The sequence below is a fragment of the Limanda limanda genome, chromosome 12 (assembly GCF_963576545.1).
Source record: "Limanda limanda chromosome 12, fLimLim1.1, whole genome shotgun sequence".
NCBI lineage: Eukaryota > Metazoa > Chordata > Actinopteri > Pleuronectiformes > Pleuronectidae > Limanda > Limanda limanda.
This window is the reverse complement of record NC_083647.1, coordinates 6,449,534-6,473,716: the sequence shown is the minus strand read 5'-3', so window position 1 is coordinate 6,473,716 and position 24,183 is coordinate 6,449,534. Positions and strand designations below refer to the sequence as shown.

Below are 24,183 nucleotides of genomic sequence, written 5' to 3'. Positions count from 1 at the left end.
CTTTGTCCCACAGACAAAAGAAGTCCTGTTCGCTCTGCTATGATACACATCAACATGTTTGGTTGGACTCTCATCAGTCGTTGAAGGCGATTTGTGGTGCTGGTAGACTGGACGATGGGTGAGGACGAGAACAAAGAGTGTGTGAGTGTTTGTGTGTGTGTGCAGTGGTGTAGTGGGGAGGGGTGGGATTTGGAGGTGGGGTTGGACAAGTGAGTGTCATTGATGGCACTGCATCCCTCAGAGCATCCATCTGTGAAACAGAGTGGGAGGAGATTTAGACTGAGTCAGTGGGTGAGCAAATTCCCCCCCCAACACACACACACACACACACACACAAACACACACACACACACACACACGCACACACTCACACACACACACACACACACACACACACACACACACACACACACACACACACACACACACACACACACACAAACACACACACACAACCCCAACCCCAACCCCAAAGTCGATGCATGAATTGAAGCAGGCAGCCCCAGCTTTAAATGTAAAAGCAGGATACAAGGTGTTCACTTCAGACCAACAGGGGTTTAAACCATTAAACTGCATACATTTTACATAATATTTTAGATATTTCATAATGAATGTCTTGATTTATTGCAGGCAAGTAGCCAAGGTGAAATAGAGAAAATAGATTTAGCCTTCTCCGGTATCAGTGATCAGGAATTGTGCGTCTGAAGGTTACAGCCCATTCATCCGTTCATCTCAGCCGCAAGGATTCTTTTAACAGTATTCACAATTTCCCCTCTTTTGATATGAATAATTACTCTAATTCAGAGTCCTCGCCTCATGTTACCACAACTTGAATTGGTCTTGAATTGGTCTTTAATACAATTTTATTTAATTAACAACATCAGTACATCATTAAATGTGTCATTAATGTGTTGAGTAAATCCTCTTACATGAAAGACCTGCCATTTCTGAAGCTCACATATGGATTCCACCAGTTAAAGTAACACACAGCTAAAGAAACAGCTGTATAAGCCATATAATTATTTAAAAAAATCTCTTTTCAGTCTTAAATTTCAATTTCAATTTAGATACATTCAATTGTGCTTGCATAGGAGAGCTGGGGAAATCCTAGAAATCCCCTGCATCATCTGGATGTATTAACACTGTAACCCTTTAAGAGGCTGTTCAACATCGGCCCATATGAGTGCAGGGCACCTCATCTGTACACCTGTCCATGTGGAGTTAAAGCTTGAGAGGAAAGCATTATTATTTATTGAATATTAATTAAGCTGATAACGCATCACGTTGGGAGATTCTGATCAGCCTTTTTATTTCTATTTCAAAATGATCATGATGTACTAGACTTAACATTAAATGGCAATAACATCAAAACTAACCAATTTTTGTATAGTTATCTCAATAGGAATTAAAACATATTACTGAATAAATCTGTGTGACTTTATATTTGTACAGTGTGCAAATACAAAATGTAAGTGTAAGTGTGGGAGCACACTGTGGCTGAACTCACCTCATTTGTTTTGATTGCGGATTCGCAGGCACCTCCTCTTCAGTGGCGGTTCCAGGTCGGGGCTCCCGGCTGCTGATAAAGGTGCACTGATGGAACAGGACAGGATGGCCGTCTTGTCAGCGCCGGGCTTTGGCACAGGCTGGATGACCACACAGCCTCCGGCAGACAGCAGTGGCAGGGCATATGCATGCTCGCCCTCCTCCAAGTTGGAGTCAGGGTCTGGCTTTCCCTCTACTGAGTTGACCATCTCGTCTTGTGCTAAACGCCGCTTCCCTGGCTCCCAGTCTCCAACAGAGCAATTGTTCTCTTTCAGTGCCTCACGCTCCAGCTCTCCATTGGCTGGCTGATCCTCTTCCTCCACCTCCCCTGCAACCCCGTCTCTTTTTCGGTCAGGGAAAGACTCAAAGGTAGGGGTGAGAAGAGGATGCCACCCTGTACCATTGACTATGACATTACATGGGGTACCAGGGTTAGTCTGGATTTGGGGCTGGGTCCGTGCTGTGCTGAGTAAGGGTGGTGGGGTGAGGCTGGAGATGGAGCTGGAGGGATTTAGCTGGCTCACTGGATGGTCACCATTGCAAGAAAGGCTGTTGTTGTGGGATGGTGGCTCTGATGATTCCAGTGTGTTTGTGTGTGTGGCTCCTTCCAGCAGTGGAGCACTGAGGAGACCCTGTGAGAGACCCCCGTCCCCACCATCACGACTGCCCCTCCCTTCCCTCCCCAGCCCAGCAGCGGGTGGAGACTGTGATTCAGCCTCTGCTTCTATTTTGACCCGGACCTCAGGTAGCATCCTCTGAATTACCTGCTGTTGGCATGACCTCTGGCCCACAGTTAGATCAATAACACCATCCATAAGTCTATGACTGCTGGTTAGACACTGGTTGCCTGAATTTTCCTCTGCCTTCACAGTAAAGTCCACAGTTCTACTTCTCTCTGAAGGTACAGGAGAAAGACGCTCTGCACTGGCTGGCTCTATTTTCTGCTCCCCTCGGTCACTGCCAGAGGAACTTGGAGAGTAGGGCCCAGAAACTGAAGCTTCTGACGACTCTGGAGCACTGTGCGCAGAGACATTGCTCTCTGGTGGGTTCCTGTAAGTGTTGGGGTTCATGGGAATTGGGATTGGAATAGGTATTGGGACTGGGAGGGGTACAATAACAGGATAAGGGACTAAGAGAGTTGGTGGGGGAACCAATGGGGACAATGATGGCATGCCAAAATTCATCATTGGGGGCATGGGTATATGTCCATTGGGCATCATGTTGAAAGGGGGCATGCCTGGCATGTGGAGACCAGGATAGGGAGGCATCATGCCATGATTGGGATTGGCTGAGGGATGGACATGTGGAGATAGCATGGGCCTGTGCATGGGGCCTGATGCTGGACCAAAGGTCCTCGGAGGAAGTGAAGGACCAATACCAGGGATCATAGGGTTTGAAAGTGGGCTGTGGGGCCCTGCTGGGTGGCCAGAGGGGCGAAGAAACGAAGGACGTAGCTGGTGCATCATTTGATGCTCCATGAACAGAGGCAGGGGCATAGGCCCCCGGGGTGTCATTACCATTGGAGGGCTACCAGAGGGAACTCCAACTGGTGGGTGCAAAGTGGGAACAGGTGGAGGGGGGAGTGTGGGGCTCTCATGGGGTCTGGGTGTGGGGATCTTGGCTGAGGAGGAGGAGGACGGTGAGTAGAGAGCAGCAGTGTCTGAGGGGGAGGTGGCAGAAGAGGTACAAGGGGCAAAGCCAGAATTGGTGCTTGGTGAGGGAGCTTTACGTCGTAGGTCCGTTAATGGTGTTCCCCAGGATTCTGGAGTGAGCAGCTGTACCCCTCCACCGCACTCAAGCTTACCCTCCCCACCAGGCCCATGTCCTGGGTTACACAGTCCACCAGGCAGTGCCGCCTGCGTCTCCTTGTAGAAAATGTCCATCTTATATTGGTTCAGGCATTTGGCACTGCAGAACTGCAGCCTCCGCTCACCAGCACCAAAGTCCAGGTACTCCTTAGTGTGGCGAATATGTTTGCACCAGTCACACACCTGCAAAAAAAACACACACAATACACACACTGTATCAGCACCTGTTACCCTGCATACAAAAGACATCTAATTTGCTCTTGATGAAATACAAGACAACTCTCCTCTGAAGTACCCTGGTAAAGCAGAATCTCAGCCTCCATACCATCTGGAGATATACATGTTTTAAAAAGATTATTTCTAAAGAAAGTGTAGCTCTTCCTGAATAGGCTATTTGTACAGAGCTGTCAAGAGCAACACTTAACTTTGAAGTCGCTATAAATGTACATGCCTGTATGTCTTCTATTTATGTAATGAAGTGTTTGTGCAAGCATCTACAATTCTCTCCTGACTTCTCTGAGTGGTGAATGTACACATGATGGCATTCTGCAGCTAAGTGCTATTGAAGTGACTTTGTCTTTAACTTGCTGTCCTAACAAGGAATTCCCATTTACACCTTCTGTTTGCAATAAAGACTCTCAGACTCATTTAACCACACTTCACTGGGAGACCAATGCCTGAAGCATAACAAGCCAAAATGATGATTTCCCTAAAATGCCAGTCTGCGCTTGGTCCTTCAGTATTTGACTAGTTGACAAACATTATAGTTATGTCAAATTTAAAATTCTAGATAGATAGATGGTTTAATGTTTATCCTCAATGAACGGTCTTATTTTCTCTTTTAGGTTTTTAGGTTTACAATCGAATGATGAATACTTTGAATACTGTTTTAAAATATATTCATCATGTTTGGCTGAACACACATCATGTTAAAAGATAAATTGTAATTTGGATGTTTTGGAATCCATCAATTAAAACCAAAAATCAGTATGTTTTAAAAATAAAAGTCATTTAGATACTAAATATGGTTTAATTTCCCAACTCCAAATGACAAGTATTGCCATTTATGTACGTTGTTAAAGGAAATGCACAAAAAAGTATAGCCTGAGGGTGTCTGACACCAACAGATTCAACCGAGTGATTCATAAGGCCGGCTCAGTCCAGTGGCGGAGCTGGATCCTATGCATGTTGTACTCCACATCTCCATCAGTATACTGATGTTAAACTACTGCTAATTCACGTTTGCCCACATTACACTTTACATTCAGTTTACTTGAACTAAATTATGGTTGTTTTACTGCTAATCTGTTTTGCATACTGGAATCCTGCACTTTTGCACATTTGCATTCTGCAATGGTTTCTATTTACTTATCTTTTATTTAATTATTATGACTATTTTATACTAGTTTTTACTAATTTACTGTATGTCCTCTTTCAAATAAAGCAATACCCAATGCGGACATCAACAAACTTTTTCTGATTCTGACTCTGAAAGATGAGGACATTCGAATGAAAAGTTGTCTGTCTTACTCACTGCAGTGGCAAAGCTCCCACAACACCTTGCTGCACTGTCTCATCACTGTTAAACACCTTTTCAGCACAAAATGGCAAATTTTTCTTTGGGAAGAAAATGAATGTGACCCTGGTAGAGCAGATAGCAGTGGGCGAGCCCCGAACACGGCGTTACTCGTCAGGCCACACACAGCTCACTCTGTCAGCTCTGGGAGGAGTGGCAGGTCCTCGCTGGAGATAATTAAGGCATTAATCAGTTGTCAGACCCCTCAACGACATCCATCCATCACATAGACCTTTAAGCCCCCCAGCTGAATGTTAATAAGTTGAAGGATGCAACCGGAAGGTGGATAAACTCCTCTTTGTACACTGCATAGCAACATTGGTGTATTTGGCAGGATGCTGCCTGGCAGCCGCTGAAAGACAGCAGACTCACATGGGCTGATTGGGCAGATGCACTGTAGCACTGGCCAGGTTTTCCAGACACTGCATAGCATGTTTTTTCTGCAGCTGCTACACAGATAAAATATTATAGGTTCTTTATATAGATGAAGCGCCTAACAGCAGATTGTCCTGGACAATGTGGACTGATTCAAGGACAGCAGATTTGAAAGATCTGTATTTGTATTAAGTTAAGAATGCGGTGTCATTCAGGTAGAATAACTGGCATGAACGCAATTTAGGAGGAATTATTTGAAACTTTCAAATGAATAGAGCTCAGGAAAAACAGAAAACTGCAGCAAAAATACTTGACTATAAATGTACATGCCTGTATGTCTTCTATTTATGTAATGAAGTGTTTGTGCAAGCATCTACAATTCTCTCCTGACTTCTCTGAGTGGTGAATGTACACATGATGGCATTCTGCAGCTAAGTGCTATTGAAGTGACTTTGTCTTTAACTTGCTGTCCTAACAAGGAATTCCCATTTACACCTTCTGTTTGCAATAAAGACTCTCAGACTCATTTAACCACACTTCACTGGGAGACCAATGCCTGAAGCATAACAAGCCAAAATGATGATTTCCCTTTATATAGAACTGGCATGAACGCAATTTAGGAGGAATTATTTGAAACTTTCAAATGAATAGAGCTCAGGAAAAACAGAAAACTGCAGCAAAAATACTTGACTTCACAGCATCTGCTCGGTTTAAACACTACAGTGGGATTACAGTGCTCGGAGGTCAGTCCCTTGAATTCAACACGTTTTAACTGCCCATATAGTCCAAGCTATTTCAATGAGCCGTGACTGAGTAAAAGTCAGTAAGGTGCTCTCGCAAGTTGAGTTTGATAATGGTAGGCCCAGGATATTTTAAATAATAAATGTACTCAAATTTTCCTCGACTCAGAAAGACAGATGGAGAGCACTTAACGACTTTCTGCACTGTGAGTGAAATTTCACTGCGCATTACGCTAATGGAGTTGTGCTTTCTCCCCCCGCTCTCTCTCCCGCTCTCTCCCCTCTCCTGCACACAGATGTTTGCAGTTGAGTGTAATTATGGTCATTTATTTTCATCGTGGCCAACGAACCAGCATCGGTGGTGTAGTTTAACCATTTGCTTTACAACAATTATCGTGCCTCCAAACAAGTGCGATCGCCTCGGCAGTCATTGTTTTTATCCTCCTCTCGCCCTCTGACCCGGAGACAAACCCAGGGAAGTCTAACAGTCCATAGATCAAGCACAGGCTAGTTTAGTGTGTAATTAGTTTGATTTAACAAGTTAAGTGAGGTGAGACTTGAAATGGTGATCGGAGGCTGTTCTCCAGGGGTTAAGGGACGGGGAAAAGAGGACTTAATTGCGGCAGCCACAGAGAAGAAAGAGGTTTCATGAGACACATACTGCAGGTTGTGAATCAACAGGTTGCAGAGGAGGAAGAGGAAGTTTCAGGCAGTGAGGAAGAGGTTGCAGATGTAAAAGAGATTGCAGAGGATGTGAAGGATTTAGATAATGAGGAGGGAGAAGAGAGGAGGATGCACAGGGTTTAGAGGCAGAGGTAGTACAGTTTCATACAATGCCTGAAGCGGTTTAATATGTAGCATGAAGAGGTTTCTGAGCATGAAGCAGGAAAAGTGCTTGTGTAACGTTGATGTGTGATTCTTTTGACACCTGCTGGCGTAATCACATCGAGCAGAACACAAGGATTAAACCCATGAAAATGAACCAGATGCTTGAAGGGAGCCGGTCGCTTGCTTTTTGGTCCCAGCGAAACACTGTGTCTATTGCACTGTGGATTCTGTCCAGAATGTAGATTATGTACATAGCACGAGGCCGCCATCCTAAAGCACCTGGTCCACTGGAAAATGAAAACTGAGTAAAGCTCTACTACAAGAAAATCTAGTTTCTGCAACACGCAGGCTGATTACTGGGATTTTCTAGCAGCTAACAGAAGCTTTGTTTGTTAAGATATCTTCATCAAAAGTTAAAATGACCTGGCTTATAGGAAACATGAATCCTCACTGTTCCTGACCTATTTATGAAAAGTTTAAACTGTAGATAGAAGCCAGAGAGGAGCAGAGCTGCAGTCACTACAGCACCGCCTTATCATGCCAGCAATCACCATCAGTCACAGTGAATGTGACACACAAAGGCCATTCTCACTTAGCCAGGTGATACTCAATTGCTCTATATTTCATAGCACACACTCCAGATAAAATAACTCCAGATGTAAGCGTGATGACTCAGACCTGCTGGATTGTATCTGAATGTGGCTGCAGCAGCCTGGACCTCTCCGTTGGTCTGAGACTGTCTGATGGTCTCAAAACAGATGTTTGGGGAAATTCTGCTTTTTGCTGAGAGGTGAAACATAAGATCGATTCCACTGGCATCTAAATATGTAGCTAAAGCCTGGACCTGATCAACTTATCTTAACGTCTGGAAGCTTTATTTGTCTAATCTGTGTGGAATTAAAAGTGCAAAACAACATGTTGTGTTATTAGGTGAATTATATTGGACAGTTTTGGTTTTTACAAGGATTGATTTAGGCTACATCCATACTGCTAAGTTTTCATTTGAAAAAGTCATTTTAAAATGAAATTATCTGCGTTTTAGCTCCGCACCAGCAACAATCCTCTGTCTATGCTAACACACCTGAAAACCTAGCATGTGTGTTTTGGTCTGAAGAGGAAACAGGTTGTCAAATCTGTAGTTGGTTGCTTAGTTACATTAAATACTACAAAAAAGAGAAAACAATGGTGAAAAGAAAGCTGAGGTAATTTATGTTCTTGGAGTGACGATGAGGTGGAACTGTTAGGGACAGTAAATGTCTTTGCACACCAATAAACAGACTTGGGCTGCAAAGACCTTAAGTGTTGGAAGCTTGTGTTAAGGAAACTGTCTGATTGCTGCTGTAGCTTCATGTTCAGTTTACAGAGTAATATTGATATTTCTCTTTCTCTCAGAAAAAAGGAAAATAAGCACAATTCCCTTAATCCCATACTCTGGCTTTAAAGAGAACAAAAAGGTCTGTTAAAGCTGTGGACCCTTTTTTTGTATTGTGTTCCCGATTGTTGTAACTGCATGACATCCAATGGGCCAAGACACAGTCAGACAATCAGCCAGGTCATAAATAACAAGAGTTTAGCTGCTGACTAAACCACTCCATTTAGAGGCAGAAATGTATGTGAGAGCCTAAGAAGTGTCAATAATAAATACTAGTGTACACTCACAACTAGGAGGAGTTTGGCAGTTGCAAAAGATCTGTCAATAGGCTGTGATGGATGATTGAAACATGTCGTTTTGGTTCTAATTGTAAATTCTCATTCAGTTTTTTTGCTTGTTTGTTTAATCCCAAAATGTTTGGCTAACCCAGGGTCGTGTTCAAAACCTTCTATTCATTGCCTCATCTGAATTCTTCTACAACTTCATTATAAGACAAATCCCATAAATGCAATAGAAACGATATTTAAAACTACTTTCATTAATTTATGAATATTATGTGAATCACATAAAACGATCAAAAATATAAAAAAATAAGTATCAAGTATATGCACACATTTCATAGTCTCAATAAACAGTTCATATCATTAAATTATATATAGAGTTATTTTTTGTCTGAAAATTAGTTAAAATCCCAACACAAATCACTTAATATGATGCACAATGAAAATGAGCAAAGCAAATGATTAAGCGTGCAAACAGTTATGAAAAGCTCAAACTTAAATGTATGTAAACTTAATGTAAAACAGAAGAGCAAATCGTGTGCTGTGTCTAATGTTTTGGGCTGAGCTGAGTCTGATGTGTGATGTTTGTTTTACAGTAATGGCCGACTATGAACCAGTCCAGTGACACGTCAGCAGGAAATTACACATTTTTAACAAAGAACAACATCACAACATATTTGTGCAGTAGCCATCAAGCTTAAACTCTGTCTGGTGTTAAGTGGTTATGTCCTTACAAGCACATCGCTGTTTGTCTTGAAGACAAGCCTGGGCGTGTCCTGAGTAAAGCTGTTCTGGGGTAATTTCCCACCGAGGCCATCGTCGTCTCTCGCCTGGGGGGGAGAAATAATGGCTTCTTTTTACGAATGGACAAAAATAAACAGGAAGATATGAAGCAACAAGGAAACTCAGAAAAGAAAAAACAACATTGAAAAAGATGAACAGAAATGGTGACTGTAAAATGGGTGAACAATCATTGGTTTGTGAACAAACCAATCAACAGGATCCTCTGACACAAAATTGTGTGTGAGTTTGTATGCATGCACGAGTGTGGTAAAGTGTTTAGATACTACCACAAACTGTGTTCATTCAGACAAGTGTTTATTTAAGGGGGAAATTAAACATATTTAAAATGAAAACAAATATTCAAATTTACGAAGCTAAAGCTGTTGATATGAGATACCTTTTCCTCATATTCTTGTTGATCTGATGCTCTGGAGGATCATATGTACTGTATGCGCACCTGTGCTTTACTGTGACATGTCAAATGTCTCTGAGAAAAAATGCCTTTTCACACCATATTAGGACCCTAAATTGAATATTTGTATTGTGTTCCATGTGCAGTAGGTATCACTTCACAATTAAACCAAAATATATAATATAAAAAATACTCATTAATTATAAATGCACAGCATCTTTTAAACAGACCAAATCGACCTATATGATGATATGGCACACTGGTACAGTGGTTATTATTGACCTCATAGAAAGAATGTTATCAGTTCAAATTTCTCCAGTTTCCTCCCACACTCTAAATTGACCATAGGTCCGAATGTGAGCATGAATAGTTTGTCACTGTAATATTTAGGCCTCCTGTCCAGGGTGGTACCCAACTCTCAGCCAATGTCAGCTGGGATTGGCTCCAGCTCACCATGATGACCCTCAAAGGATAAGCGCTATAGATAATGAATGGATGGATGGATACCAGCATGTTGGCAGCCATTTTGGTTTGCTGTCACCTCTGTGGTACGAAGTTGATGATATCTTCCCCTCGGAAAAACAAATAAAAGGCTAAAGCAAATGTTTTTCCTCAGCCTAGAAACCAGAGCAATCAACAAGCTCATGTTTATTCGCTCCCCTCCGATCAGTTCACATTGTCAAAGTCTCAGTCAGCTGATGAGTCTGAACGAGAAGTGAACCCAGCGTGATTACAGTTGTTGGAGGCCGTCCCACCCTGGTCTCATAGAACCAGACGTATCCCCACAGAGCTGTTGTCAGTGCTAGAGAATTGTCTGTGTGAACCCTTTTTGACTCGGATGGCGCCGAGCCCAGGATGCATCAGTGGTGCCCCTGGAAAATAATGTCATGGTGGAACTGGTTTGGGTGGAATATTTGTACATTGCAAAGTGAGAAGTGTCATTAAAATGAATTTCCACACAATACCTGCGGAGAAAATGCTGCAGTAAGCCATATTTTGTCAAATGATAAGCTGATCTGCTACTAAGCCATTGTGTTAGCTAATGTTACTCTGTCCAGTTAAAGCTGAAGAACATAGGCTTTGTTTCTGACTTGTTTTCAAAGCTTTGAGCAACATAACAAGAAGTTAGCTTCATGTTTTACTTGATAGTGATAATTATACTGGATTCAGTAAAGGAAGCTCATCATTATTCCAGAGTAAAACCCTGACATGATAAATAAAAAGTAACATAATAATAAGTTGACATTGTTGAAGACTTTCTGATTGTGCAATGAATCCATTTTGAGAATAGTTTTACTTAAGCCATTTTCAGACATGAACTTGCGAGTGTGACTCTCACAATTTTTAATACAATTAGTTAAAATTTGTATTTTGTATTAGATGGTTAAAGTCAATTATAGGTTGTTGATTGAAAAGCAAAAAATAAAATCATGCTGCTGACTGAAATTGCCAGTCTGTGCCCTGACTTATTTCATTTTCAAAATAAAATACTTGGACCTGGACCATTTTGTCTGGCAAAGTGTTCTTGGGAAAGATACTGAACGGCTGTGCTTTAAATGTGATTGACTTGCGAAAGAGAAAGTGCTGCACATTACTGTAAAGAGCTTAGAGTGATCGGGACAGGAAAAAAACGATATAAACACGGAGCTTTTACCATTTACCCTGTGAATTCTGTTGTTCTGCTATTTTTAACTAATGCCTCCTTTCCACTGGTCACAAAAAAACCCTAACACCCACTAACATCTGGCTTTTGTCTGCAATGGGAATGGACACAATCACTCCCAGGTCAAATGACTCTGCAGTCAACACATGGGTTTTAATCAGCTCCAGGACACCAGGGTGAACATGCTAATTTGGCAAAACGGCGAAGGAAGCGAGCGACTCAATGTTTACCCACATTTATAAAACCTGCATGTAACAGTTTATTTAGCCGTAAAAGAGGTATAACACTATTCAGCAGTTTTGGCAATGTGCTTGGTAATTCTGTACTTAGCGACCCATGCTGAAAATGTATTGCTGTAGAAATAACAAGGACATTAGATGAATTGAGATAATGTGAATGATTCTCTCAGGCAGTGCTGCTAATATAACAATAGGAAACTCCTTTACACATTGTCACCAGCTGGAAGTGGAGCTGCCCTTTGCTGCTCTCTGATGTGTCTCACTCCTTCTGCACAGTGTGAAAACTGAGGCTGGCGCTGCTGTTGTGCCAGTTTTTAGGCATTTTTGTTCCAAAGAAGTTAGTGGAGAAGCTTTGCCCGGCTCAATGCCAAATTGCCTCATTGTGTTTCAACGAATGAAATGCACCTTTATATAACATCGACCTCTGTGTGATGTAATTAGTTGATACTTTACAGCCATGGGGCACCGAGCCGCTGTTATCAGAAATTAAGATTTAACCTCAATTATACATGTTCATCACAGCGTTCGCAGCCCTGGAGCTGACACACACACCCTGAGCCTAAGCCAGTGACAGGTGAACCGCTGGCCCGAGCAGCTTCCTCTCAGATCATGTTCCCTGCAAATTGCTCAGTGCAACCTTTGATTTGTCATGGGGTAATTTGGCCCCCAGCTCTGTTCCTCTCTGGGTGATACCAAAGGGTAATTCTGGCGTATACTTTGCATTTCTTGTCCAAATACTGATTGAGTCTTCCCCTGCTTCCATCTGCCTCCCTTACCTACAGGTAGGGTTTCCCTTTCCAACCGTTACTTAAATCACATATTAGCGTCTGGTGTCTCGTGAAGAACACTGTTATTTGTAATGGGAGAGGATACAGTACGAGGAACTGATAGAAAACTTTGTTCAGCACTAACATTTTTTGTGGAGTATTTTTAACTTTGGGATGCAAGGTTGTAGAGAAGGTAATCAGAGGTAGTGGGGTCAGCTATTTTCTGTCCCTTTCATTCAAATGGACACATCCCATGGACACATTTAGCGGCAGGAAAACACACTCACACATTAATCTACTCAGAAATCTGAAGACACACACACACACACACACATACACACACGCACACAAAGATACATCATTGTACTATCATTCTGTCTCCAGTTTGTGCTCTGACCCTCTGGCCCTGCGCCAGTTCATTTGCACATTGCACTAATGAGGTGTTGGCACTGTGAACGAGGCGTGAGGCTCACACTGGGAGCCACACACAGATAAAGAGGATGGGATTAAGATAGAGAGATTGATGGATGGATGGATGGATGGACAGACAGACAGAGAGACATAGTGATAGATAGATAGATAGATAGATAGATAGATAGATAGATAGATAGATAGATAGATAGATAGATAGATAGATAGATAGATAGATAGATAGATAGATAGATAGATAGATAGATAGATGGATGGATGGATGGATGGATGGATGGATGGATGGATGGATGGATGGATGGATGGATGGATGGATGGATGGATGGATGGATGGATGGATGGATGGATGGATGGATGGATGGATGGATGGATGGATGGATGGATGGATGGATGGATGGATGGATAGATAGATAGATAGATAGATAGATAGATAGATAGATAGATAGATAGATAGATAGATAGATAGATAGATAGATAGATAGATAGATAGATAGATAGATAGATAGATAGATAGATAGATAGATAGATAGATAGATAGATAGATAGATAGATAGATAGATAGGTAGATAGATAGATGGATGGATGGATGGATGGATACATAAATACATAAATACATACATACATACATACATACATACATACATACATACATACATACATACATACATACATACATACATACATACATACATACATACATACATACATACATACATACATACATACATACATACATACATACATACATACATACATACATACATACATACATACATACATACATACATACATACATACATACATACATACATACATACATACATACATACATACATACATACATACATACATACATACATACATACATACATACAGAAAGAAAGAAAGAAAGAAAGACAGAAGGACAAAGGTATAGAAAGAAAGAAAGACAGACAGAAAAAAAAGAAAGAAAGATATATAGAAGGAGCGATAGATAGATGTCATGCCAGTAAGGTGCAGCTGCCACCCAGCTAAACTTCCTTATAAGATCGACAGAGCAGGACGTGGGCCACCCAGCTCCCCTCTGGCTACTCAGCCATCCTGAGAGGACGTGTCGCCAGCTGCCACCGTGCTCGCTTCCATCTGGGCACAGACATATGTCCAGGTGTGTGCGACCGTCACCTGCCAAAAGTACTGCATTTCTCAATGAAGAGACGGTCATATAGACAGGCTCCCCAAAAAAATCAAAGGACGAGCACGGCGGAGCGCGGCGGACCTCATCCCAAATGTCCCTGATACACAGCTGCAGCACTGAGCATGTGAAATGCAGGAAAACACAAGAAAAGCGACGCTTGCGACAAGCCATCCCAAAACCAGTTCAACTCTACAACAATATGTGGCTAATATAGCCTGACAAAGATGCTGTCATTTTAAATATGCCGCTGGTTTGGAGCATTTTAAAGTTTTATGTACCTGCAGATCTAAAAGGAATTACATGGATCTAACAAATTACCGAGCTCAGTCCGAAGTTCTGTTTAAATTGCAGGAGGGATATCGCAGAATAATTTTATTTCAAAATGTGCAGCAAACGTGATTCTCAGTAGTAGTCACTCTGGAAACAGTGGCAAATATGCTTAGAACCTCACAAGGTTGTAGAAGAGAGTATTCCCTCGCTCAAGGTCATCATCACAACACACTTAAGACCTGGTGGTGGGAGGTGTGTCAGCGAATGAAGTACATTCTTTACCGTACTTTTTGTGCGACTAACTTTAAGGAACGACACAAAGGTGTGTGAGCTCATGTGCGTGGCTCCACTTTTACGATCTGGAAGCCTAGTTAGTCTGAGTTACTTTTGTCTCTATCTGAGCTGGATGGCTAGCAGCTATGAGATAATCACCTTCCTCTCTGTGCCCTGCAGCTGTGTCAGGCAGGCCTCAAGGCTTCCTAACCACCAGTGAGCCTGAGCTGCAATATGCACACACATTACACACTTCACCACGCATACAAAATTTCCACTTGCAGCTACAGTCATACAAACAGACAAACACACACACACACCCACACCCTCTCTCTTATTCATTTTGCGTGCGTGTCCTCCTTGGCAGGAGATGGAGACGCAAAGTAAATTGTGAAGTGTTCGGGAGCGGCGGGGCGACCGCGGGGTTGTGGGTACGGCACCAGACGTGTCTGTGTGTGTGCGTCTGAGGTGATGTGACATTTCTGGGCTGACATGAAGCGGCATTCTGCCCCCACGCGCCTGGAGGGAGCTCCCGGGGAAAGACACTGATGGAGGTCTGGGGTCTCTGGGGGGGGATTTCATGGTGTGAACAAAAAGCCCCGGCGCTGTGGCAGAGACGACCTGTAAAAAACAAGAGCTGGAGTCTCCTCACTACCTGCTTCCTGCTTTTTTTCAATATTGTCAGAGAGGAAGAAGGCGTTCATATGAACATATTTGTGTTTATTTGCAAGACGTACAAATATAAAAAGTAAGTATAATTAAAGTACTTGGCTTCTGCTACCCCTGCAAACCTCAAAGCATCTGCTGTATGGATCATGGATGGATAAGGAATAAAGACATAAAGATAATGATAGCGTACTGTATGTGAATATAAAAAAATTGTAATTCTTACTAGGGTTGCAAAATTCCGGGAATATTCAAAGTTGGAAACTTTCCATGGGAATTAACTGGAATATACGGGAATAAACTGGAAATTATACGTAATGGTAATTATACTAACTGTGTTTACCTTGTCATATACAGACATAAATATAAACATTTTGTTTTGTCATCGCTTCTGCATCTTTGTGTCATTCTTAACATTGGTCTTTGCACAGTATTTGCAAATGTACACAGCCTTTCCTTCTACATTGGATGGGGTGAAATGTCTCCACACATGAGATATACAGTTATTATGATGGAAGAATGCACAGTTGAGGGTTGAAATTCAACGTGCAGCGTGTGCTGCATTCCATACATCTTTAAAATAGAGTTTTGAATGATGTTTTTATTGCTCAGCGTCTAATTTGCGTAGTTTTTTTCTCTCCAAATTCCCCAAATTCCCGGGCTTAACTTCCCATGGAAAGTTTCCGGAAATTTACCGGAAACTTTCCGCCCCTTTGCAACCCTAATTCTTACATATTTAGGGGTTATTCCAAATTTTACGAACAAATATGATAAATCCCCTTTTGACGCCACATGTTTAATCAAAGATAACCTCTTCGATTATCAGGCTTTTGAATGAGTTCTCCTCCCAGCTGCTTCTCAACCACAACATACCAGTGTCAAACTCCAGCCACGCCACAGAGGAAAGCAGATCGTTGGGGCTATTGCCACAGCAGCAGCCGAAATTTCATCACAGTTGCCATCGCAGCAGCAAGGCATTCGTTACAGACTCCTGCATGCAGCGCTTCAAATCCAGCCCTAACAGATACACTCACTATATATGTTTCTGTGCGAAAAGTGAGGCTGATGGAGTGAATGAGAAAGCCAAGCATCCTCTAACATGCACCTTTTTGCTGGCATGCTTCACACACACACACACACACACGCACACGCACACACACACACAGACGGTAATTCATCCCCACTAATTGCCTAACTTAATCTCTGCACTGTGTCCATTGAGCAAGCATGTTTATCAGTGTATGAGTGGGTGTACGGTAGAGGGGGAAACTGTGCGGCTGCATGTGAAAGTGTGACAGTCCAAGCTGTTGCACACCAACATTTCAGTAAACTACCCTCAGTTGCGTCTCTTCGCACAAAAAGTTGAACACCAGCGATAAGGCAGGCACTGGTGGAGAGGAAGAGATTAGTCGCGGTGAATTATAAAAACAAGCAAAAAGAGCCGAGCTGTTCCTCTGAATCAATAGTGGACAGTCAAACAGAGAATGAGAGAGAGCAGGCAGAGTGAGGTGACAGAATAATTGAGTAGCACGAGCGGCGAGGAAGCAGCAGCTCCCATACAAACGAATCCAGCTGCTTAAGGCATATACAGTAAACAGGCAAACAAGTGATCAGCCAGAGTTGAACTATCAATCATCCTTCCACGCACACACACACACCCACACACACACACTATGTAATGTGGAGTTGTGCAGGGATGTGAGAAAGTAGCAGCCATAGTCACCCTAGGAGGCGATTGGGTTTCATGGATGAGGCAGCTGAAGATATTTCATGCAACATAATGCCAGCGCCGCTGCCCACCCCCCTGCACCCCCCCCATCCCCGCCCCCTCGTCTCCTCTCCCCTACCCAGAGTGCACGCAGACACAAGATACCTTTTTTTTTTTTCAGCCATGACAATATTTTTTTTTCCTCTTCTGGGGGAAAAAAAAGAGAAGAAAAGCCTGCAGGCCGTGTTGTTGTGGCCAACCTTGTGGGTGCATGAGAAAAAGAAACGTGGGTATCGCTTACACAAATGTCCTGCATGCATGTGTGAGAGCCAGACAAAATACAGAATCTGAGCCGTTGTGGAGGAGCAGGCCTTTCCTGTGTTTGTGATGATTGAACATGTGCATTCTGCTGATGGATGAGGCCAACATGGCTGACTGGTTAGTAACAGGGTGTGTGTAAATGATCTTTCTGTGAACTATGTGCCATGTGATCCTGACACGACTCTGGTTGATTGTATCTCTACCTTTTTGCTCTGCTCATGCATTAATGGAGTAATGGTAAGATATTTTTTAGAAGTCAAACCTAAAAGCTGCCATTTAAATGAATTATGTCAACTTTATGATTAGATGTTACAATAATTGGAATGAACAAAAAAATATCTCCAGGGAAGAGTGACAGCTTCTGTGGCTTAATATTGTCTTTTGCGATATTTGCTTTTGATGAATTTTCGAAGAAATCTCCTTTCCTGGAACTGGAAAATGTTCATCTCAACTGACTCAAATTGCAAAATAATGATACATTTAGTCATGTATAAATTTCGTCTTTTAGTTAAAACATAGATTCATGTTAGCTATAACCAAGGCTTCCAATGTTTGTTTAATGTTTGCTAAGCGGATGATAGCAAATCTGAGCTAATATAAACATTTTACCTTAAGTAGCCAATTACCAATCTATTGGTTTTCAATGAGGATAGGTTGAGATAGATTTTTTGGAAATCATGACATCTTCCTCGGCCTTTAAATCCTCGGCCTGTTTCATGCAATGATGCCAACATGCCTGTGATGTCTCAAAAAGCATTTAGGATAAACCCTCAAAAGCAGGAAATGAAGAATGGAGGACAAATAGAAATATAAACTACAGTATTTTGGAGACTAAATCAGGACTGTGATAAGAATGTGTGCTGGTAGAAGGGATGTATATTTGTTTTAAAAAAGCGAATGGTGCGGTTCAATTCCCAGTTCGTACTTAGTGCTTGAAAAAAGTTCATTTTTCTTTTATGTTTATAATATATTTTATAATAGCCTTATATATTTAAAGAATGGATTCTCAAGTATCACATTCACTTTTTGATGTCATTTTTAAACGGCGACTGTGAACTTTTCTATATTTTTAGCTGCCTGTTTAACTCAATGACATGTGAGGGGTTTTGTGAATAAAATGACAAAACATGAAGCGGAAATGTACAGTGGAAGGTGGTGGTGAGAGCAGCTCTTCATCTAACTGCTCTCTGTGGCTGCTCCTGACTCTGTCATTACTCACTGTAACATTTTAATCTGATCGACCGTCAAAAACTGAACAAAATGGCTGTTGACTTGTTTTATAGACACATTTTTGATGAAATGAAATAGCAGTAAGTACTACGCACTGACATTGCATTTCCTGTGGCTGCTTAGTCGTATAAGTCCATTTGTGTTTTGCCAGTTAAATTCTTTCAAAGGGAATCGGCAGCAGTTGTGTGATCTGCAGGTCTGAGGGAGCCATGTCGCCTCATTCAGCAATAGGTGTAACAAACAGTAGCAAGCTAATAGCTAATTTTAAGTTGTTGCATTAATGAATCATATTTAATTAAACAATATAAATGTGCATGTTTTTTGCAGAGGATTTCATGAATTGCACTTAAATTTGATGAACCTTATGTTGCAGCACCAGTAAAACTGAATCTGACAGGAAATCTGTGTCTCCCAGCTCATGAGGCTCAAGACTTTATCTACTGATGTGATCTCTACTTTCGCTTTAAAATTCAGAATATTTTACACCTACAATTTGTTTGCAGATGTCACAGCAGTGAGAGGATATGCTCTGATATTTCTGTCAAAAGTCTGAGGCAGATTAATGTGGAGAGCAGAGAGAATATCGAAACATTTTATAGGAGGCAATTTTTTCAACACACTTTTCTCCCCACACCTCTGTGTACCTTAAATACCGTCGAAATATATATTCTAGCTCCACTAACATAAAGATGTCGTTCAGGGTCACGCAGTTAACGGGACTTAAAAGAGATGTCAGGTCCCGAAGACAATTCTAATGTTATAGACTTCGTAAAATCAAGGTAAGTATGAGCACATAAATCTTTTCTATGACTGAGTTTCTTTATATATTAACTTTCTTCATGACTTTATAAGAGCAGCTTTTTATTTCTGTTTAATTGAAGAGAAGGATTCACAGAGTGACAGTAGCTTCACTGTACGTGTTGTGTTTACAGCCTCCCTCACTGATCTTTCATTTCTACGGAGCTGCCTTGTCAACGCTGCTGCACGTCAAACTTTACAGACCTGCAACTGTTCTTTTGACCTCATCTGGAGCTCATAGATCAAAATAACACCAGTTCAAACGCTGCGTTTGGATCTGAAATGAAGCTCTACAGCTCCGTCACACAATGGTTTCATGTGTCAGACTCTCCTCGTCATCTCCGAGAACAGACAGATCATCATTTCAACATTTAGAACGATGAAAACTATAAACTTGCTATTGGATTAAATGAGCTAAAATGAAAAACATATACTATGAGCAACAGTACAGTAGACACAAGTTCAGCTTGCTTCTCATGCTTTGGGGGAAAAAGTGTCAGAAAACAAAAGAAATAGGATATCGTTGACTGAAATGAACAGACACACTCTATGTGCACACCCCTCTCTGCTCCCTGCTCCAGTGCAGTGCTTGAAAAGTGATTATGTTTGGATGAATAACTGACTTCAGGACAGACAAGCAGGAGAGGAAAACACATCATACTCACAGCGTAATTCCTTACATATCCCAGCTTTGGTACAAGAGAGAAAGGACATTGTTTAACTACAGTCACTGGGGGGGGGGAAACAAGAACACAATAACAACTTTGATATTTTCCGTCTTGCCTCTATTGCATCACGCTGACCATGACATTTTGGAGTTGATTGCCTGAGGGTGTTTTTACAGTAAAATCCATTATTTCTTCTAAATGGAAATGAAGACTAAATATCTCAAATATGAACATCTTGGAGAAATTTGGAGCCAGGGTCTGTAATCGTAGTGTATAGCCGCAGTATCACAACTACATGTGCTCAACCAATCGCGAGTCAGTATCAGTTGTCAATCATGAAGTTTCACGCTGTTTTTATGGCATCAAATACTTCAATAACATGAACACTTTAGAAGCTACCTAAAATGACAGAAAACCATCTTTGAGATACATTAATTTAACATATACTTTGATTTTTCATTTGGTCCATGTCTCATCCACAAACATGGAGGAGGTAGAGATTATGACCTATACTGCAGCCAACCACCATCGGGTGATAAAGATACTTTGGCTTCACTTTTGGGAAGCTGACAAGTCGTTCTTCTTTATATACAGTCTGTGGTTGTATGGTATGTTTTTACTGTGTAAGCTCGATTTGGAAATCTTGTACCCTTCTTTGACTTTTATACAGTAGATGGAACGACTCAAAAATTCTAAATCTGATGCTCTTTGAAGCAAAGTAAACAAAAAGTTTTGTTCCAGAGGTAGAAGGAATGTTTCAAAGGGCCTGGGTTCCATCCCCAAATCATGAAGGTAATTAATGTGTGTTGAGTTCTCATGTTCTTAAGAAGCATTTTCCTCATGTACCTAATCTTAAAATACATCAACTGTTTTAGTTGGCTCAAACTTTGGCTCCTGCCACTTTTTCACATTACTGTTGGTGTTGTGCAAAAATGAAATAATGATAGTTTTGGAGATTGTGGCAAGATGTTTCCCCAACATCACTGATTATGCTTCCTACTGAACACATACATTAGGAAAGTATCATTTTCTTAATCTGACCCTTTAACTTGGTTTGGGTGAAGGATCCGCTTTTGTGAGCATTTACTTTTTGTCCGTGTCACCAGTAGGTTTTTATTCCACTGGGTGTGATCTTCAAACGATGGCAAAATTGTAAAGAAACTGAGTGGAACATGTTGGAGATTGAGCTAATAAATGGTAAAAAGTAACTTTTTACAAAACTACTGCTATGTAGAAAAGATAGGATATGTCAGAGGACGGTGTGTACAATCACTGAGCTGAGGAAAAAGGATTGAGTTTTGTGTGGTTGTTTGGCGTCTGAGAGACCGAGATGTTGTACAGTTGTTGCAGTGTGCATTGCTGTGATATGTGGTTACATTTCTAAGGAGGGGCACGTCAAGGTTAAGTGGAGGGTATGCAGCTATTTAGTGTCTGAAACGTACATTTAATGGAGAAGTATAATTTATTTCCTGAAATGTTTGATCCTTTTCTTTGGATAAAAGCTAAGACAATAGCATCATGTCAAATTCATGCAATTCTCAAGGATCGTTCACCTCATGGTAACTTATCATGACACATTTGAATTAATTTGCTTGTTTTATGAAACCGCTCAGCCTCTCTGAATATGAACACAGGTGGTGGCCATAGACATGTGACATGGTGGAAATGCAAAGTCTCTACAAGGTGTTATAACACAGCGCCCAGCTGATGTTGAGGAAGGGATTTTACCTTATTTCTCTTGAAATAGGCTCTGCGGCAGGCGGCAAAGCACTTCTCACTGCAGAAACTCTTCAGCTCACTCCCCATGCTCAGAGAGTAGCGTTTGACACCGACTTTCTGGCACCAGGCGCACATGATCTGCATGTTGGATGCATCCTCATCTGGAGAGAAACAACCAACAGTGAAAGTTGAGAGTGTAAGTATGTGGGACAAACCACTATTATTCCCCACATTGTCATTTTAAACCTATATTGACCTTGTGGTACATTTGTTGGTACTAAGATTTAGAATACAATATATATTTTAGCAAGGATGAGTTAGGTCAATTATATTTCAAGTATAAGTCCATAGTGGACAACAAGCATAGCAACGAAGGGCCTAAATGACTTCCGATGATTCAACCTATACAGTAGAAACTGGGTGGTTAAATCCGCTCAACATACAAGCCAGAAATCGCTGTAGCAGTGAACATTAGAATGTCAATCAATCTATTAATCAATCAATCAATTCATCAATCAATCGATCAAATTGTATTTGTATAGCCCATATTTACAAATCACGATTTATCGCATAGGGCTCAATAAGGTGTGACATCCTCTGCCTTCAACCCTAAACAAAAGTGAGGAAAAACCACCAAAAAAACCTCCCACAAATTAACTTACAATGTAAAGCGCTGTGAGATAATGTATTTAATGATTTGCCGCTAAACAAATAAAACTGAATTGAATTAAATTGAGAGATTTGAGGGATTCACTTTGTGACTTGGTTCTTCTCTTTCTTACTCCCAAATTATTCATTATGAGGGCACTCGAAGGGCAAAAAGATGGAAGGAAGAAAGGAAAATCAAAGAAACACAAGGGAAGAGAACCAGAAATAAGTAAATAGTACATAACCAATTTTACCAAGAAGGCCACAAGAACAGTAACTAAGAAAAACAAACATTCACATTAAAGACAAGACAACAGTGGAGTTTGCATAAAGTAGGGCCTAACTCACATTGTAAAGATTAGAGCTATTAATGATATAATTAGTGTTGTACACGCTACAGTGAATTTTATGATGATTTTAAACTGTCAAAGTGTTAAATGGTCAAGCTTAGACAGGAAGTAAATAATAAATGGGAAACAACTGAAAATACTGTAAAATAAAAGTATATTACGCAGTTTTACACAGTGTAACAACAATACAGAGCCTGCTGTGAGTAATATACTGTAGCTGTTGATTATTTTTAACTATTGTCCCTATTCTGGCTTTTACACACAATATATTTAAATATACAGCCTTCGTTCTCATAAAATTACAATTCAATCTGCTACAAAATTGTAAACGACCGTTGTGTAAAATGGCTGCAGCTCTGGTTTGCTTTTATTCAGCCTTTAAACTTAGTTGTGAGGAATTTTATATCTTCATTTGAGTTCAGTTGAGGATGAGGAAAGGTTCTTTTCTGTTTGCATGGTGCAGTCAGTATTATTTGGTATTTATGTTTGTGGGCGTGTATGTGTAAAGACATTTTGCAGCAGAGCTCTGGCTGTCAAGGTGGAATGCAGTAGGTTGTCAATAAATTATAATATAAGTACAAAAGTCAGTGAAATATATAACATAGGTCTCCTCTGTTTTAGACAATTTTATTGAAGCGTTGTTATATTATATCTTTACCTTTAGATTAGGGGGGATGTAGCTGGAGTGGTGCTGTGTGGTCAGTGTGGCCGACAGACCCTCAGCGGCAGAGAAATGCCTCTTTTGTGTTAAACTGTGACTGCTGGCTTATAGTGCCGCCGCTGTTGCAATGAGAGAGATTCACGGAGATTCCCTCCTGTATCTCCCAATTATCACATTATGACTGTGCGGGTGTGAGGGTGAAAGAAAAACAGAGGCCCATTAGTCTTTCACCCCCGCTCGTGTCCTTATCGCACGTCGGCTGTGCTTTCCACCTCTTAGTGAGCTTAATGGATCTACAGGGCCATCCGATTTTAAGTAAAGACTAACGCACAATTAAGGGAATAACTCCCTGGAGCCCTAAACACAGCAGAGCGGACCCAGCATGCATATTTTATGTCTCTCTTCTCCTTTTCTCTCCATCTCATTCCTATAGTCTCTCCAGCTTTGAGTGTGTCTGGACGGCTGCCCACTGCAGTGATAACAGAAAAAAACAGGACATAGTTTCACTCTGAGCTGACTGAGTAGGTGGATCAGAGTTTGTGCATTGCTTGGAATAACATATGTGCCACAGTGTAATGAACAGGCTCAGAGGCTAACGTGAAATCACAACATCTTTCCTGATATCTCAACATTTTTTACACAAAGACACATCTTGAGGTGGAAATTGTTTCCGCCCTCCCACATCCTGGCTCTCCGTAACAAGCCCATCTCAAAACACTCACATCTGCATGAGGGGCCAAAAAAACCCCAACCTGGTAATTATGCAGCCCCCCCCACACTAAATACCACCACCGTGCACCGTACCTGCACCTCAAAAGGTCCTTTGTCGGATTTTTGCGGGGCACATGAATAATTCAGCGTATGTGTGGGGGTAGGGGT

At 41.3% G+C, this 24,183-nt stretch overlaps 1 protein-coding gene across 1 annotated transcript in view; it reads right to left on the bottom strand.

The window, feature by feature from the left end:
• Window positions 1-1,508: 1,508 nt before the first annotated feature.
• sobpa (sine oculis binding protein homolog (Drosophila) a) overlaps window positions 1,509-24,183 on the bottom strand; it is a 36,425-nt gene continuing 13,750 nt past the window's right edge. Inside the window, exons 4-7 of the mRNA XM_061083444.1 lie at window positions 21,655-21,806; window positions 19,924-19,947; window positions 9,260-9,355; window positions 1,509-3,536 (exon numbers count right to left, since the gene is read on the bottom strand). Of these exons, the coding sequence (XP_060939427.1) occupies window positions 1,509-3,536; window positions 9,260-9,355; window positions 19,924-19,947; window positions 21,655-21,806 (2,300 nt within the window). The remainder of the gene's footprint in view (window positions 3,537-9,259; window positions 9,356-19,923; window positions 19,948-21,654; window positions 21,807-24,183) is intronic.